The 19,344-nt window shown below is 43.9% G+C and overlaps 1 protein-coding gene across 2 annotated transcripts in view; it reads right to left on the bottom strand.

Moving 5' to 3' along the window:
• PGR (progesterone receptor) overlaps positions 1-19,344 on the bottom strand; it is a 37,692-nt gene that overhangs the window by 9,908 nt on the left and 8,440 nt on the right. For both annotated transcript variants that reach the window (XM_075262980.1, XM_075262981.1), the window contains exon 3: positions 10,630-10,746. In XM_075262980.1, coding sequence (XP_075119081.1) covers positions 10,630-10,746 — 117 coding nt within the window. The remainder of the gene's footprint in view (positions 1-10,629; positions 10,747-19,344) is intronic.

Genomic DNA, 19,344 nt, shown 5'->3' with positions numbered 1-19,344 from the left:
AAGAAGAATCTACTGATGAGCTGAATACATGTATTATAGACATAAGACATCTTGTATTACCATAATTAAAGATGTGTCTTCGGTTTTCAATTTGCAATATTGTGGAAACATTCATATTTTAGAATTTACAGCAATCCACATAATCCAATAATTAGTCGTATTTTTGTTCCATTCCCCATGGTAATTACCGCTAATGTGCTAGGCCCTGCTGTGACTAATGGGTCACATCAGGATAATCATGGCTTAAATTCTTTAGCCTAACCTTTTAATAATATATTCTGGAATAAAAGATAAAGAGCTCTTCAAGCTATCTATTAAAATACTTCAACTCAATAATGACTCTGCAATTTCTTTTTTTTTTTATTTCGGACCTTTGCATTTTGCCAGACTTAATTTTTTTTTTTTTTTGCCAATTTTTAATTTTTTTGCAGCATTATTTGGAGGATACTTGTAAAAAAACTATTTAAATTAGATTTATTTACAATTTTTTGCCATTTTTTTTTTATATCTTTTATACCGTACAGGTTTACAGAATCCTACTAATATTATAAATGTGAAAGTTTGGAAGTTTGTGTGTTTGTTCCTCTTTCACGCAAAAGCGGCTGAACAGATTTGAATGAAATTCAGCAAATAGATAGATTGTAACCTCGATTAACACATAGGCTACTTTTTATGCCGGTAAATGACATGGCTTCACGACTGTTATGAATTTATGTTCACATACTATATTACACTGCTCTTATCTCAGCTTCTGAGAAAGCCAGGGCTGTTATCTGTATGTGTAAACACATGCTAAACCTGGTTTGTGTTCATGCATTTGCATATTATCTGATCTGTTCCAGGCACTGATGACACACTGACATGGGCAAAAACCTTTAATCCAAGTTGGCAGTTTGTCAATTTTAAACATGCTGGGAAAAAGAAAATCTAATGAGTCACAAACAAGGAGAGCTATGAAGGAAGCCAGAAGTCATACAGTTCTCCTCAAGTGCAGCTGAGGGGAATCATTGGCGCCAACAACACGCTCATTATATGGCATCCCAGCGAGCTGCTGAGATGTTAGAACAATCACGGGTACAGCACAATGAACGAGTTTATCAGCAGGCCAGCTTGACAGCTGCTGAAACGCCAGAGCAGGTGGTTCATCAACACCAACAACACACTCACTATATGGTGTCCCAGCGACCTGCTGAGATACTGGAACAATCACAGGCACAACTCGACAAATAACTTCAGCAGCAGGCCAGCTTCACAGCTGCCGAAATGCTGGAGCAGGCGGATCATCAATGCCAACAACACGCTCATTATATGGCGTCTCAGCGAGCTGATGAGATGCCGGAACAATCACAGGCACAGTGCAAGAAACAAGTTCTGCAGCAGGCCAGCGTGACAGCTGTCAAAATGCCAGCGGATCATCAACACTAACAACACGCTCATTATATAGCGTCTCAGCGAGCTAATGAGCTGCCGGAACAATCACAGGCACGGTGCGAGGAACAAGGTCAGCAGCAGGACCGCTTGAGAGCTGCCAAAACGCTGGAGCAGCCAAACCTTCGACGGCAGCAATTTGCTGAATATAGGTGGATCATCCACTCCAACAACCCGCAGACGAGGTCGCAGGCAGAAGCTAGTATCTAATAATTTTAGTTTCAATGTAATGAATTTTTTATAATCTAGAATTAAAAATTTATAGAGGATGTGTCTGCTCTCCAGACATGTCTATGTAGTATATTCTTGCATCCTCTAGGAAATAATAATGCTTAAGCATCTTTTCTTAGATCTATGAACTTTTGTTGGATCATCAACATATCGTCATATTTTTTTTTGTCCATTTTCATGGATCCCTCAATATACTGCAATGTATATGGGACCTGTGAAAAACGGGCACCTCTGGGGGCAACACGGTGGCTCAGTGGTTAGCACTGCAGCCTTGCAGCACTGGAGTCCTGGGTGAGAATCCTGCCAGGAGAAACATCTGCAAGGAGTTTGTATGATCTCCCCGTGTTTTCGTGGATTTCCTCCCATTCTACAAAAACATACTGATAGGGGAAAAAAAATGGGGTTCACCATCTACATTAAAAAAAAAATTAAACAGGCACCTCTCAGGTGCAAAACGGCCATGTGAAATGTACAGTTTTATCACAGCTGTATGAGCCTTGGCTTAATGCTACATGTGCATAACAGTTTAAAAAAAAAAGAGAGAAAAATGTACATTAAAAACAGTTTTTAACCTCCTTTTTTCCATCAGTGTGTCACTTGTTTTCATCGTTTTTTGGCCTTCTGTAATTTTTTAACTGTTTAAGGTTGATGCCACATGTAGGTTTTTCTCTAATGTGAACATGGAGTCTTAGAGGTTTGTCCTTCCAGTCAGTGCCTAAAGAGTAAGCTCTTATTCACATGAAGGTCATGCAACAGCTGTTTTTATTAATGGCTGTTTTAAGAACAATGAGAGTGAATGTGAGTTCAGTTTAACCCTAAATTTCTACAAGAACTTTGCAAATATTTGCTGCTCACTGTTAGAAACACATCAGCAATGTTGTTTCTCTTCTTCCTTGAAGTGGCTGCAGCAGGATCCTCCCCCTACTCCTATGATATCTCCTCTTCCTTGAAGTGGCTGCAGCAGGATCCTCCCCCCACTCCTATGATAGTTAAGCCCTGCCCCATGTCTAAGCCCCACTCCCCAGTTTTTCACCAGATGAAAATTAAACTGATCGGCAACTAAATAACACTAAAGATTAGTAAATGTTATTCTAATGTTTATTGGTATCATTTATTTTTAGGTTCAAGGTTCCTTTAAGGCCATTATAATGGAATCATCTCCGCAGGACACACTTCAATGAGTTATGTAATGGTTGTCTGTATGGGGTCTCAGTATTAATGACTCGTGTGTCACAGTCACACGTATTATAAATATATCATATGACATTATTTCGCTATTATGGACTGCTGCCCAACAATATGTATCCTTCAGGGCCTCATAAAACTGAATGATGTAATAACATTTTCTGGCCAGTATATTCAGGTCACGGTGCCCTGGAACTCCGCTTCTGGGAAGTGCGGTCATAAACACCTTTCCTTCCAAGTGGAAAAACAATTTGACTATTAATATACCGTAGAGCCGGACAATTGTCACAGATATCTGTAGGTTACACTCATGGGTTAAAATGCTACCCCCGATAGAAATGTCAAATTACTGCAAAATTCGTCCTGCATAGATAGGTAAATGAAGGCAGCTGTGGTCACTGGGTCTTGCCACAAGAGGGTGTAAAAAGCGCTTCCTCTGCTGCCCTGTCAAAAGTTTCTGAGGCTACTTTTGGGTAGTGTACCTCTTAGTTGACTACTAGACTAGATATGCCTCTACGATGCACTTTATGACATTTGCCCAGTTGAGAAACATTGTGAAGAGATGCATCTTTGGACTAAGAGAAGCAGGATGGTTATTTCAATAAACTGTCCGCCATCTAGGAAGGTCTGACCTAGCTTTTGAGAGCAGGGCTTACATGCGGCAAATAGGTTTCAGATGGCCCAGACAGATCACATGAGAAAGGAACGTTTCAACCACCAACAAGCATGAGCAGCTCTAACAGTTTCCTTGTCCACCGTTCCGACCTAGGTGGTGCCTTTATTACACCCTCTGTCTCTGCCCAAAATTTTCAGTCAATGAGGTTTGATGTCATGGCGCCCATCGTCCTACCATTGACAACCAACCACTGGTACGTTCGTTGGCAGTGGCGCCATGAACGAGAAACCTGGACGAGAAATGACAGACTGGAACAGTATCATCTGTATTGACAAACAAGGTTTTGTTTGGAATCCAATGACAGTCAGGTTCCAATATGGAGCCCTCGTAGTGGGGACTTCATCCTGCCTTTGCTGTGGAGCGACCCACTGCCCCAATTGTTGATTTGATGATCCGAGGAGCCAACAGTTGGTCACCCCTAGTAGGGATACAAGGAACAACTCCGCCATATGTGCAGAATACCCTGCGGACACGTCTTGCCTTTCTTGTGGAAGGGCTTCCAACTGGCATTTTTCTGCAGGATAATGCTCGCCCACATACAGCAAAGGTTTCCCAGGAACGTCAGGTGATCCAGCTGCCTCTGGGTGGCAGTCTTCTCTATATATCAACGTATAGAGCTTGCAATTAATTACTGATTATGAACACCCACTGGATTTCTAAGAATAGAAGTGTAGGACGAGCAGGGATTTCAGTCAAAAAGTTACACAACATGGTGATTTTTTTCCTCCCCCACATGACTATATTTCAAGCTCAGGTCCTTTTGCTCTAGACCAGGGTCAGATCCAGATTCATGTGGACCCTTCCTTGGATGACTGAGCCTCAGTGGGGCCCTTTGCAGTGAAACCCATACAGCAGCAGTATGTTACTATAAAAGACACCCAGCGCCGCATCTCCCATGAGGCGACCTGAAGCGACCGCTTCAGGAGGCGCTATGCCAGGGCCTGGGGAAGAGGGGCCGCATTTTTGCTTACCTAAGCCAGTCCAGGACAAGCTTAGCACCACCGTCTCGGCAGCCCGGCACGGGAAGCGAGCGGTGTATTGGGGCGGCCCTGTGGACGCAATGGTGCTCCAGCGGCCTCCCCTCACGCTTAGCAGAGCACAGGTCCTCTCCCTGCCTGCTCTCTGCCTGCTAACAACGCTCGCTCCGCCCCTTCCGCTCTACCCCCCGGGGGGGGGGGGGGTGGCTTTCTGATGTCCGCCTCAGGCGGCACAAACCCTAGGTTCACCCCTGAACTGTATATACAAAAAGGTGGATGATTTAAAGCAATACAATGTCTCAGATACATTGGGAGGATAAAACAATGGTTGACGGACATAACCTTTAACTGTACTCAGTGAGAATATATCCTCGCCTGCCCAGGAACAAGGACAGTAAGATATTGTGTTGTTCTCTTCACATAAAACGCGTTTATCTTGGTTTTTCTCCAATGATTCAGATAATAAAAGATCAAATTATTGTTTTCACTTGGAACAACTAAGTTGTAAAACTACAATATGAGCAGAACAAGACATAAAAATCGGGATCCCATTGTGCAAGGTTTCCTCTGCGGTATATTGTTATAACCCAGTGACTGCGGCTAGCAATAACATCAGGAAGATGAGAAATATACACACGTGGAGAAAATTGTTGGTCCCCCTCATTCAATGATAGAAAAACCCAGAATGGTCCCAGAAATAACTGGAATCTGACAAATGTAATAATAAATAAAAATTCTATGAAAATGAACAAATGAAAGTCAGACATTTTGCTTTTCGCTTCAACAGAATTTTTTGAAAACTAAAACTGATGACACAGGCCTGGACAGAAATGATGGTTCCCAAACTTAATATTTTGTTGCACAACCTTTTGAGGCAATCGTTGCGATCCAACGGTTCCTGTCACTGTCAATGAGACTTCTGCAGCTCCCAGCAGGTATTTTGGTCCACTCCTCATGAGCAAACTGCTCCGGTTGTCTCAGGTTTGAAGGCTGCTTTTTCCAGATGGCATATTTCAGCTCCTTCGAAAGATACTCAATAGGATTTAGGTCAGGACTCATAGAAGCCACTTCAGAATAGTCCATTGTTCTCCTCTTGGGTGTTTTTAGCTGTGTGTTTTGGGTCATTATCCTGTTGCAAGACCCATGACCGGTGACTTAGACCAAGCTTTCTGACACTGGGCAGCACATTTCTCTCTAGAATCCCTTGATAGTCTTGAGATTTCATTGTACCCTGCACAGATTCAAGAAACCCTGTGCCAGATGCAGCAAAGCAGCCCCAGAACATAATGGAGCCTCCTCCATGTTTCACAGTAGGGACAGGGTTCTTTTCAAGATAGGCTTCATTTTTCAGTCTGTGAACATAGAGCTGATGTGCCTTACCAAAAAGTTTGAGTTTTGTCTCATCTGTCCATAAGACATTCTCCCAGAATATTTGTAGCTTGCCAACATGTAGTTTGTTTATTATTACTTTTGTCAGATTCAAGTTATTTCTGTGACCATTGTGGATTCTTTCTTTCGTTAAACGAGGGATATCAACAAAGGAGATCAAGGCACATAAAAAACACTGTTACTTACCTCTCCTCTGCTCCGGTAAGCTTCAGGCCTGTTTGGTAATGTCACATGGCCCAGGCTAGCATCATACGTTGATATGCCAGCCTGGGTCAGGTGACATCTGGTCCAACATTGAAGATGGCCGAAATTAGCAGGGAGTGTACTTGAGCCCGGGTGAGGTAAGTAACATTGTTTTTTATGTTTGTATCTACCCCTGGGCCTTCACGTCTTACCCCATCTAGGACTTTTATGGTGTGCTGCAGACCCCCACCCACCCATGGAACCTTTTGCAAAATTGAAACCTTAGCCCTGGAAATAGCTACTTATTAACAAAGTGTGCTAAGAAATTTGAATGAATCCATTCTTTTAAGTTAACCTTACGTTTATCTATTTAATGGTTAACCACAGTCTTCCAGGTTTGGTGACTACTTAACACTGTATTTCCTGAACAGGTTCTTAGTACTATCGAAATTTATGTTGTCTCATTTCTCCACATAGAATTGCTTTCTAGAATTGTCAACTACCTCAGAAGTGAGAAGGAACAGGGCTGCATTCTCCATGAGGCGAGATGAACTTCTCGCCTCAGGTGGCAGACTGTATAATTGTTGAGGATGCGATAGCGACACCTCCACTTTCCCTGGCTGTGCCAGCATGGATAGAAAAAGATGAACTCAGTACAAGTTTTTTTGATGACAAAATGTAGTTGATTTGAAAAATGAGAAGAGGGCCCCAGGACACAGGAGCGGCTGTATCAGATCAATGCACCATCCTCTGCTCAAGCTTACAACTTTGATGACAGAGTGGGGAAGAGGGATCTGAAGCTGCAGCTCCTTTCTGAGTGAACCAGCACTACTTTGCTCCTCTGCCTTTATCTTTGTCGGCAGTGTGGGGCAACTGATGGGGATGGGAAACTGGGAAATGGCTTCTTCACTTCAGTTATGAGTTGTGGCAGGGGCCCCTGGGATCCGAGGTAACAGGTCCCTTCAAGGATTCTGCTTTCTGCCGTCTGGGGTAAGATGCTCATCTTGCCTCATGGCAGACGTAACCCTGAACCCAAACTAATAGCAGGGGCACCGTTTCAAAAAGAAAATCTAGAATTAGCCATGAGAAGGAAATCCACATCAGCTATATTCAGTGAACCATATACAACATCTACGATAACAGACCTGCACTTTATACACCAGAATCTCTATATAAATCTCAGATATCCTTTTCCCTTTCTCTACTGTATGTAGGTAGAAGAGAGAGCTGTGATGCTGACAACGTTCAGTCTGTTTTGACGTTGGCTAGCTATGGGGGCACCCTGACCTTCACAGATACGCTGCTATTAAATTACCATTTCTCCTATTAAGCAATATAATACACGGAAAAAGGAGATGATATTTTCCATTTTTAACACAACCTAAGAAAATTCGTTTTATAGACTTTGGCAATCCTTGGAATTACACAAAAAGCAATGTTCATGTCATTGGTGATAGTGTGATCTTCATTGCAGAAATGTTTTGACATGGGAAGGTCCATTCTTTGTTCTTTAATTGTATGGCAGTGTGAGTTCATCCGCATTCTGAGTTTCTGACCAGTCTCTCCAACATACAGATTTTTAGTGGGACACTTGGTACATATTATTAAATACACTACATTAGGTGTGTTACAGGTGACGGTACCTGGGATTTTATATTTAACAGGGAATATAAAATCCCAGGTACCTTCACCTGTAACACACCTAAGTTAGTATAGTGTAGTATATTTAATAATATGCATGATATGAATAATATGTGACATACATGACCTATCCATGACATATTGATGACCTATCCTGTGACATACATGACCGATCCATAAAATACTGATGAGCTATCCTGTTAAATACAGTAACCTACCAGAAGATATGCAAACTAGCTCTCCTCCAGGAGGAAGACCACTATCACTCTAGTGCCACCTTTTGGAGGTAATTACCATATAAGTCAATGCTAAAATGTTTAATAAGCTACGGAACATGACTAAATCACATGGTTCAGCCAGCAACTTATAGAATAGGTACCTAAAAAAGTGGCACTAGGGAGACAGTTTACTTCCTTCTAGTTATATTTTTGTATGCTTTTATAACAAGGGATATGTAAGACCCTATACTTTAGTTAGAGCTCCTTTAAGGGTATGTTCACACGGCGGAATTTGCATTCCGTGTATGAACATTACGTGTGGCTATCCGTGACGGGTTGCCAGTGCAGTGCACCGGCATCCCGTTGTGGCATTCCGTTCTGGATTAGGCTCAAATGAATGGGCCTAATTGGCAGGGAATCTACGGGAAGAAGAGTCATCTCGCTTTTTTTTCTGCTACTAGCTCCCAATGAAGTCAATGGAAGCCGGTCGTGGCAGCAAGTTTTGAGGCGGATTCCGCCTCAAAATCTGCTGCCATAAAACTCTGTGTGAACTGACCCTAAGAGAACCAATAATAGCCAAAGTGGAGAACAATGACTCCTTGCAAATGTTGGTTTTGGTCAAATTTTAACCTAGGACCCCATTACTAGGTTGGATGAGGTTGGATAAAGGCACAGGTCCATCAAGTCCAACTTATAACCCTACAATGTTGATCAATAGGAAGGCCAATAAACCACGAGGTTGATGCCAATGCCCCACATCCAGGGAAAAAATTCCTTCCTTCCTCCAATCTATCAGTATTAAACCTAGGATCAACTCCAAAAATGTCATACCCATAACCTGTAGTTCCTCAAGAAAGTTGTCCGGGCTCCTTTTGAACCTGTATATTGAATGGGGACTTGCCCTGCCCATTATACAAGCCTCCCAATATCAATGCCCTTCTCCAGCATACAATCCCAGCTAGTAATATGGTGCTGTATTGTAATAATGATGTTGTACCCCTTGTCTACCTCCCATTGACAACTCCATGTAACTTGGCACAGCAATAATGTGCACAACAATCACAGAACTTCCTTTTCCGGACATTGGAAACTGTTATTAAGACTTCCTCCTGTTTCTTGTTTTATTGCCTTTTTATTCTATAAGACGTCAGAAATTGTTGGCATCTGCACAAAAGGAAATATCCTATTTAGGAAAACAATCCCAGTGGTGATGGGCTGAGTCATGTGCATGGCATGCAGATCTAGCACCGGGACACAATAAAATGAGGTTACCTCTACATTGTTGTTTTTCTGGTTATTTTTTTATCACTTTTCTTTTGGAATATTTTTGTTTTTATCAAAAAGTTAAATCCACTTTTTTGGTATTTTATTTTTGATCATTTCCAGCCAACGTTACATTTTTAGCCTCCATAATTCTTGGTGTTCCTTTACTGACAGGTTGGCTCATGTAGCAATAAGTAAAACTGAATTGCGGATGAACAAATCTCACTAACTGAAATATAAGATTATCAAGATTTTCCAGTCAAGCCCGAGGACCCAGTGTTATAGTTAAAGGGGTTGTGACCGCCCCAGGGACATATTCTGATTATCCGGTGACGACTCGTTTTTGCATTTCCGGAAACGGATCGTTATTAGTACTCTCCCTCCCATCCACACATCATACTTACCCATCTTCTTCCTGTCTGGGCTTCCTTCCCCGGGGGCAGCACTGCACCTCCCATGAGGCGACCTGAAGCAACCGCTTCAGGCGGCGCTATGCCAGGGCCTCGGGAGGGCGGCATTTTTGCTGACCTAAGCCAGTCCAGGACAAGCTGTCCGGGACTGGCTTAGCGTCACTGTCTTGGCAGCCCGGCATGGGAAGCCAGCGGTGGATTGGGGTGGCCCTGTGGATGCAGCGCTGCTCCAGCGGCCGCCCCTCACGCTTAGCAGAGAGCAGGTCCTCTCCCTGCCTGCTCTCTGACTGCTAACGACGTTCGTTCCGCTCTGCCTCTCCCCCTCCGCTCAGCCCCGCCCCCTCAGCTCGGCACCGCCACCTCCGCTCCGCCCCGCCACCTCCGCTCCGCAACCCCCTCCGGGGGGGGGGGGGGGGGGGCGGCTTTCTGACATCCACCTCAGGCGGCACAAGCCCTAGGTTCACCCCTGCCCAGGGAAATAGCTCCTCCGACGACGACGCGCGCATGCGCAATAGAAGCACTGAAGCAAACAATACATAAGTATTGAAGGCTACGGACACGATACTGTGCGTTCCCAGCAGAAGGAGGAAGAAAGGTAAAGTATAATAGAGTGGGGTGTAGGGAAAGGATGGGGGGTGGGCTGAGTAAGTTAGAATAGGCTAGCAGTGGGAGGAATAGCTAGGGAGACAGGGAGGGAGTGTTAGAGAGGGAGGAGGAGAGAGTGAGAGGGGGTCATGAGCAGTGTATCATGGTAGTTGATGTTCATGGACGCTACACCATGTAAACATATGCAGAGGATGCCAAGAGCTCACAGAAATCACTCAAATCACTGCTAAAGGTATATGGCTGCACCTATTAACCCATCACAAGCACTAACAGACCCTTTGTAAATATATATATATATATATATATATATATATATATATATATATATATTGGTGGCCAGTCCTAAGTACAATGCATATTGATTTCTACCTGGAACAATTATTTGTTGCACTTAGCTGCATTTTCAGGACCACGATTCTTACCTCCGAGTATCATGCCAGCTTGGCAGCATTTTCTCAGTCTACATGACGGACAATTCTTCCTTCTGATTTTATCCACAATACAGTCATTCCGTCCAGCGCATAAGTAATTGTGCTGCCCTGGGGTAATAGAGAGAAATGGCGGTTATTTTATATATTAGGTGACTTAGTAGTGATATTACTATGCACACAGTGATATACAGTGACAGGACAGAGATTGTACACACAGGAACGCCAAAGAATAATACACAATATAGGCTAATGTATCACATCTGTCTACAAGAAGGATTGTTGTTATCCACAGAAATAAATGAGGACTCGGCTTTTATTCCTTAAACTTCTCTGGTATAATATTGTGCTGTGATTGGTGGATGTGAGAGCAAAGAGTTTCTTTTTAAACACAGTGATGTCACAGTACAGGATAATACACACAGTGATGTCACAGTACAGGGATAATACACACAGTGATGTCACAGTACAGAGATAATACACACAGTGATGTCACAGTACAGGATAATACACACAGTGATGTCACAGTACAGAGATAATACACACAGTGATGTCACAGTACAGGATAATACACACAGTGATGTCACAGTACAGGATAATATACACAGTGATGTCACAGTACAGAGATAACACACACAGTGATGTCACAGTACAGGATAATATACACAGTGATGTCACAGTACAGGATAATATACACAGTGATGTCACAGTACAGGATAATATACACAGTGATGTCACAGTACAGGATAATACACACAGTGATGTCACAGTACAGGATAATATACACAGTGATGTCACAGTACAGGATAATACACACAGTGATGTCACAGTACAGAGATAATACACACAGTGATGTCACAGTACAGGGATAATTCACACAGTGATGTCACAGTACAGGGATAATACACACAGTGATGTCACAGTACAGAGATAATACACAGAGTAATGTCACAGTACAGGATAATATACACAGTGATGTCACAGTACAGCATAATACACACAGTGATGTCACAGTACAGAGATAATACACACAGTGATGTCACAGTACAGAGATAATACACACAGTGATGTCACAGTACAGAGATAATACACACAGTGATGTCACAGTACAGGATAATATACACAGTGATGTCACAGTACAGGGATAATACACACAGTGATGTCACAGTACAGGGATAATACACACAGTGATGTCACAGTACAGGATAATACACACAGTGATGTCACAGTACAGAGATAATACACAGTGATGTCACAGTACAGGATAATACACACAGTGATGTCACAGTACAGGATACTATACACAGTGATGTCACAGTACAGGGATAATACACACAGTGATGTCACAGTACAGAGATAATACACACAGTGATGTCACAGTACAGAGATAATACACACAGTGATGTCACAGTACAGAGATAATACACAGTGATGTCACAGTACAGGATAATACACACAGTGATGTCACAGTACAGGATACTATACACAGTGATGTCACAGTACAGGGATAATACACACAGTGATGTCACAGTACAGAGATAATACACACAGTGATGTCACAGTACAGGATAATACACACAGTGATGTCACAGTACAGGGATAATACACACAGTGATGTCACAGTACAGAGATAATACACACAGTGATGTCACAGTACAGAGATAATACACACAGTGATGTCACAGTACAGGATAATACACACAGTGATGTCACAGTACAGAGATAATACACACAGTGATGTCACAGTACAGGATAATACACACAGTGATGTCACAGTACAGAGATAATACACACACTGATGTCACAGTACAGGGATAATACACACAGTGATGTCACAGTACAGAGATAATACACACACTGATGTCACAGTACAGGCCAAAATTTATCTAATCTATCTATGTATCTATCTATCTTCTATCTATCTATCTATCTCCTATCTATCTATCTATGACCAGGGGCGGATCCAGAGCCGGGCAACCGCCCGGGGCCCCGCGCCTAGTGGGGCCCTGCGGCAGTGCCCGCACCTAACAAAATGCAGGTTGGGTCGGTCGGCAGGGCAATTGCTGAGGGCCCCAGCACTGCAGCAGCGGCTAACAGAGAGAGTAGAGCAGCCAGCTTCTCCTCACCCCCCTTCTCTGGCTGCCCTCTCTCAACCAATGGGAGGGTGAGGAGAGCCCAGGAGGCGGAGCTTATCGCTCTACAGAAGATCCCTGCCGTCCTGCACACGTGAGAGGGAGAAGAGGAAGCTTCAGCAAACTGAAAGTAAAGAAGGAACACACAGGTACAGGCTGGAGGGGGAGGGGGGTTACACTTAGTATTCCTATTAATGTCAGGCATTTGGAGTTATTCATTTAGTTTTAGTAACTCCTTGTGCCTCATATTAATAGCAACTAACCCCATCATGTCCCTCATATTAACCCCCTGTGTACTTCACCATAAGGGTTACTGATGTGTGAGATATATGGGGTACTAATCATGAAGATACTTCATTATTACCTCCATGTCTCTCGCATATCAGTAACTCTTATGTGAGGAACACAGGGGGTTAATGTGAAGGACATGATGGGGTTAACTGCTATTAATATGAGGCACAAGGAGTTACTAAGCTGTAATGCACATGACTGTACTTTTTAGGGCTCGTTCACATCTGCGCCCGGTCTCCGTTCTGCAGGTTTCCGTTTCCTGCATAAAACAGAGGCAGGAGACGGAAACCTGCAGGACTCTTACATTTGAATGGGTGAGAAAGCTGTCCGGCCATGAGCAGCGGTGAGCGTTTTATGCTCTCCGCCGCAAAACCGTTTTTTTTAATCCGGACACAGAGTCAGATATGCAGTACTCTGTGTCCGGATTAAAAAAACGGTTTCGCGGCGGAGAGCCTAAAACGCTCACAGCCGGACCCGGTCTGTGGTTTCTGTCTTCTTGCATGCAGAAGACGGAAACCACAGAACGGAGACCCGAACGCAGGTGTGAACCTAGCGTCATCCTCAATTGTGGATAAAAGTTTGTACTATTATATTTCAAAGGGCCCAGTACACATGACCATTGTTTTTGCGGCTGTGTGTTAGGGCCACATTGAAGAGCTGCAAATTATGGAGCAGGTCCTATATGTGTCCTATACCTAGACCAGTCATGTCCTCATAAATGGGTGGTATTACACAGAGGCGGATCCAGAGCCGGGCAACCACCTGGCACGGCCCGGACCTAACAAAATGGTCCTAGTTGGCGGGAGGTATGTCCCGATTTTAACTCATCGGCGATGAGCTGAATACATAGGCGTTTAAAGCAGGAGCTGTCAAAGTTCAGCTCCTGCTTTAACGCTGAGCTCCGGCATTTGTAGCCGCGATGTGATGACGTCACATCGCGCCTACAATATGTGTATGAGTGAGACTGCGGAGAGAGCGGCGGGGGAGCGAGGGAAGGAGAGTGTGTTTTTTTTTGTGTTAAACATTAAAATGGAACATAATATAGGGGGCCCATGAAACTGGGGGCAGATGAAGGGGGGGGGGGAGAATGGCATGACACTGGGGCAGATGAAGGGGGAGAGAACAGGATGACACTGACGCAGATGAAGGGGGGGAGAACAGCATGACACAGGGCAGATGAAGGGGGGGTGAATGGCATGAAACTGGGCAGAAACGGGGGACATGAAACTGGGGACAGAGATGGAGGGGGGGACATGAAACTAGGGGCAGATGAAGGGTGTATATGAAACTGGGGGAGAGATGGAGGGGGGACATATAATTTACGGGTGACTGTAGGAGGATTATACTGTGTGGGAGCACATGAAAAATGAATGAGAATGGGTGGAGTCAACATAAAAGTGGGTGGAGCCAAGTTTGCTGCGGCGCGCACGCACATTTTCTCCATCTTTCTTATTTTCAAAAGGGAGGTATGGGTTACAAGCATGAGGCTTGGTGGTGCTTCTATGCCACTGGCCTTGCGTGCACGCTCCCAATGCAGCTAATAGTACACAAATAAGGTCAGTTTTATAAGGTGTGCAAACACAGCTAACTAGTTAAAAAAACGCCTCAAAAATGCATTTTTTGGGCTAATGTTTTAAAAAAAAATGCTAGGGGGGACCCCCAGACCCCCCGGTAAGTAGGGCCCCGCCAAAGTCAATTGCCCAGGGCCCCGCAAAGCCTGGATCCGCCACTGTATCTATCTATCTATCTATTGTTCTATCCTTCTTTAACTTTCCTTAATCTATTGTAAATCATTGTCCAAATGCTAAAGAATGACCAATTAAATCTACAGGGTGAAATAATAAGAAGGCGCCATTTCTCAGGTTCTGTGAAGAAATGGATAGGGACACGTAATAGTGATTTATACTCCGGTACATTACATGGAGACTTTGTTCCTCATACAGTTCTAGCTGAAAGCAGAATCAAGTTCTATTCACACAAGAATAATTGAGCTCCGAGGTGGACGAGACTAATGGTAGAGAAGAGAGACTGTTTTGTTTCTTGTAGGAGACGACAGACGTGTTCGACCTAAGACAGGAATTTTTTTGCTATTATTACTATTACTGATACTACTGACTATTATAACACATTATACTCTACAACAATGGGAATATTTAAAGATTTTTATGGATAAAATTAACTTTTCTATAAACTTGAAATAAACCGATGGTACAGGCTAATAGAAGAAATCTTTTAATTATAGAAAAAATGCTTCTTTCTCCGACTATCAGGTTCTTTATCTCTTATCCACCTCTCCTTTCTGACATTCACTCTGAAATCTAAGTATGTCTCTGTCTCATTAGAGGGTCTCTCCACTGACTGAAGCTTACCATAAAAGTCTATGGAGAGAGGAGGGGAAAGAGGGTGAGAAAAGAAACCCAATGAGAGAGAATGAGAAACACTCTAATGCAGCTAGCAGTAAGTTTTCTATCTTGCTTCAAGCCAATACTGTTCAGTACTCTTTTATGATGTCCAACATTATTGACACCGTTGAAAAGCAAATGTCCACTAACATGCCTGCGTAAATCAATACTACATGGGATTATAAGAAATAAGGCAATGTATATTTTAAGAGAAAAATGCTCTTTTTCCTTCTTTTACCAAATCCTCTTTTTTTTCATCCTAAACTGAATTTCACTCTGAATATTCTGCTATATCCAAAAAAGTGCAGCCTATCGACAGTGCACCATGGTGGAGGATCCTTAATGTCCTAGGGACGATTTGCTGCCTCAGGAATATAATGGAAAGAATATGCAAATCTGTCTTACATGATGTAATTAGGAAGTCAGCTGCTGCCGCAGTGTTGCAAACCAATAGAGGGCGCTGACTGGAATGTGCAAGTCTGTCTTCCCTGATGTAATTAGGAAGACAGAAGACAGAATAAGCGCCCTCTATTGGTTTGCAACACTGAGGCAGCAGCTGACTTCCTAATTACATCATGGAAGACAGATTTGCATATTCTTACCATGGTCCCTTGTGAAGTGGAGTGCTAAAGGCTTAATAAGTCTCCACACACCTATATGGTGGTCTCTCCCCAAGGAGTGACAATATCCCCTTAACCCTGTCTAAGCCTCTCACCTCTACCAGGTTATAGTCTTCTCTACATTGAGCTGACGAGATGCAAGTACATCGAAACGGCCGTCCTCGGTTGAGAGATTATACCTGGTAATAATCCCAGTATCATTGCAAAACAAAGGCTTCTTGGAAGGTCGAGCATGATGCTAAAGGGAGCAGCCTTTATTGGGTTATTACACTGAAATTCTGTCTTCCTAATTACATCAGGGAAGACAGGCTTGCAAAATTCCAGTGAGCGCCCTCTATTGGTTTGCAACACTGAGGCAGCAGCTGACTTCTTAATCACATCATGGAAGACAGATTTGCATATTCTTCCCATGGTCCCTTGTGAAGTGGAGTGCTAAAGGCTTAATAAGTCTCCACACACCTATATGGTGGTCTCTCCCCAAGGAGTGACAATATCCCCTTAAACCTCAGGAATATAATGTCTTAGTCAGGAGACATTTACTCCCTATGTATGCCATGTCCAACCCTTTAGAAAATTGTTTCAGTGACCAAGAACATGAAGGAGATCTTCGACACACTTAGGTCATCACCCCAAGAGAAAGGCAAATCAATAACCTATTACCGGAGCGTTTGTTTTCTTATTAGTATGAGTTGAGATTTGCAGTCATGAGACGGCACAAGCTTTACTACATCCCTCAATTGAAAGTGTCTTCGAGACTTGTCTTTTGCCTCATGAAATCTGTAACCACTAGCGACAGACAACTTTTCCTCCAGAAGTCATTTTGTGCATGTCACCTCATGCTTAGCTCCTCGACACGTTCAGCAGGGAACGAACACCATTATCGCTTGTGGCTGGAGATAATCTGCTTCTGTCATGGTGTCTGACTGTGATCTCTGTGGTGGTTTGGTGAAAACAGTGATAGGTGTCACTCAACTCATCCAATTCCATTGACACATTCCTTGTAACCAGACGCTACTCTTCTACTTTTTCCTTCTCCCTTTCTTTGTCAGGGTTTTGCTGCTTACGGCTGAATGCTAGGTCAACCGTGGCCTGATGTGGACTTGGTCTATTTGGAGTTAAAACGTCCAGGCGTACCAATTCCCGGATCCTATTCCTGAGTTATCTGGTCCTGATATTGACTAAATGACTTTGTTCCTGGCCAAGGAATTTCTCCTGGATAATGTTCTCACCTCATCCTCTTAATATTCCTCCTGGTGTCTGTTGTGCTGCTCTTGTAACTCTTGGCCATGATCCTGGCCAAGCTCTTAGGTCATCCTTTGGCTTGTCACATCCTGTTATGACCTTTGGTGACATTCCAGATTATGTTATTAATACATCTGTACTATAATCTGAGACTATTCCTGGAACTAGAATCTAGGAATTGATCATCCTGCAGAAGTCCACACTTCTTATAGGGTTCAAGAAGAAAGACCAAGGTAACCCCTAGACTCCACGCTGCACCAAATGTGTTATGGCTTAGAGAAGCCCCGTGTCCAGTTCATGACCGAGACGGCACGATCCCCAATGTCTTTTCTTTGTTTATAGAGATTTTACAGACAACCGGAACTAAAATGAAACACAAGTAGTACAGAGAACTTCAGGGATCCATTATTGTGTCAAAGCCTGGGCCCACCAAGGATCTTCTAGGACTTTCTAAGGCTTACCGTGTTGCTTTGACAACTATTCAACTGCACAATTAATGAACCTCAAAGGGGTTTTCCAGGCCAAAAATATTTAAAAAAAAAAAAAAAAAAAAAGTTTGTTAGTGCTATTAATGGGTTAATCAGGGCACCCAAATACCTTTATCAGTGTTTTGAGTTATTTCTGGGAGCTCCTGGCAGCCTCTGCATTTGTTTACATGGGTGCCTTCCTATTCTTTTATCCTACAACTATCATGATGCATTGGTCTTCACCCAGGGCTGACTTATACTACACCACGCTCTCATTCCCTCCCCCTCCCTCTCTCAATCCCTCACACCCCGTCCCTGTCTCCCTAACTAGCTCTTCCAGACTAACTAACTCAGCCCCCTCCTCCTTCCTACCCCATCATACTTACCTGTCTTCCTGTCCACATCTTCTGGGAACAGGATATCACTTCCTTCTGTGTGGCCGGCTCCATCTTCCCTTGACGTCTGCCAATGCCTGATCAATACAGCTGGAAGGAAGTAAGGTTTCATGCCCAGAATATTTGGACAGGAAGACAGGTAAGTATGATGGGTTGGGGGCAGCGCCGCACCTCCCATGAGGCCCTCTTCGCTCCGCCACGCCCCCTCTGCTCCGCCCCCTCCTCCCGGGGCGGGGGGGTGGCTTTCTGTCGTCCGCCTCGGGCGGTGAAAAGGGCAGGTTCACCCCTGGTTGGGGGGGGGGGAAGAATTGGTGATATTCCGTTGTTGGAAATGGGGAAATGGATGTGTCTGGAAATTGGAAAATGTGTCTGGGCGGTTACATGACCAGGGTAAATTTTAAATTTTTTGTAAAGTAAGTTAGAAGTTAGGTGGGAAGGAAGTTTAGCTTAGTGTAAATGTATAATTTTATGTCAGAAAACCCCTTTAGAGGGATTCTACCATTAAAACTTTTTTTTTTGTGGATAAGACGTCGGAATAGCCTTTAGAAAGGCTATTCGTCTCTTACTTTTAGACGTGGTCTCCGCCGCGCCGTTCCTCAGAAATACCGGTTTTTACTGGTATGCAAATTAGTTATTCCGCAGCGATGGGGGCGGGCCCCAGCACTCAAACAGCGATGAGGGTGGGCCCACCACTGCCAGAGAAGTGTCTCCAAGCGCCGCCTCCTTCTTCGTCCGCCGCGTCATCTTCAATGTCTTCCGGCGCAAGCTCGTAACTTCGAACAGAGCAGACTGCGCAGGTGCACAGGTCACGGGAAAATGGCCGCTTGCACAGTATTGTTAGCGCCCATTTTCCCATGGCCTGTGCGCCTGCGCAGTCTGCTCTGCTAGGTCACAAGCCTGCGCCGGAAAAAGACATTGAACATGACGCGGCGGACAAAGGAGACACTTCTCTGGCAGTGGTGGGGACGTCCTCATGGCTGTTTGAGCGCTGAGGCCCGCTCCATCGCTGCAAGAGAACTCATTTGCATACCAGTAAAAAACTGTATTTATGAGGAACGGCGCGGCGGAGACCACGTCAAAAGGTAAGAGATGACTAGCCTTTCTAAAGGCTATTCCGACGTCTTATCCCCCCCCAAAAAAAGTTTTAATGGTGGAATCCC

This window comes from Leptodactylus fuscus, chromosome 2 (assembly GCF_031893055.1).
Source record: "Leptodactylus fuscus isolate aLepFus1 chromosome 2, aLepFus1.hap2, whole genome shotgun sequence".
NCBI classification, from domain to species: Eukaryota; Metazoa; Chordata; class Amphibia; order Anura; family Leptodactylidae; genus Leptodactylus; species Leptodactylus fuscus.
This window is presented reverse-complemented; position numbering and strand designations above follow the sequence as displayed.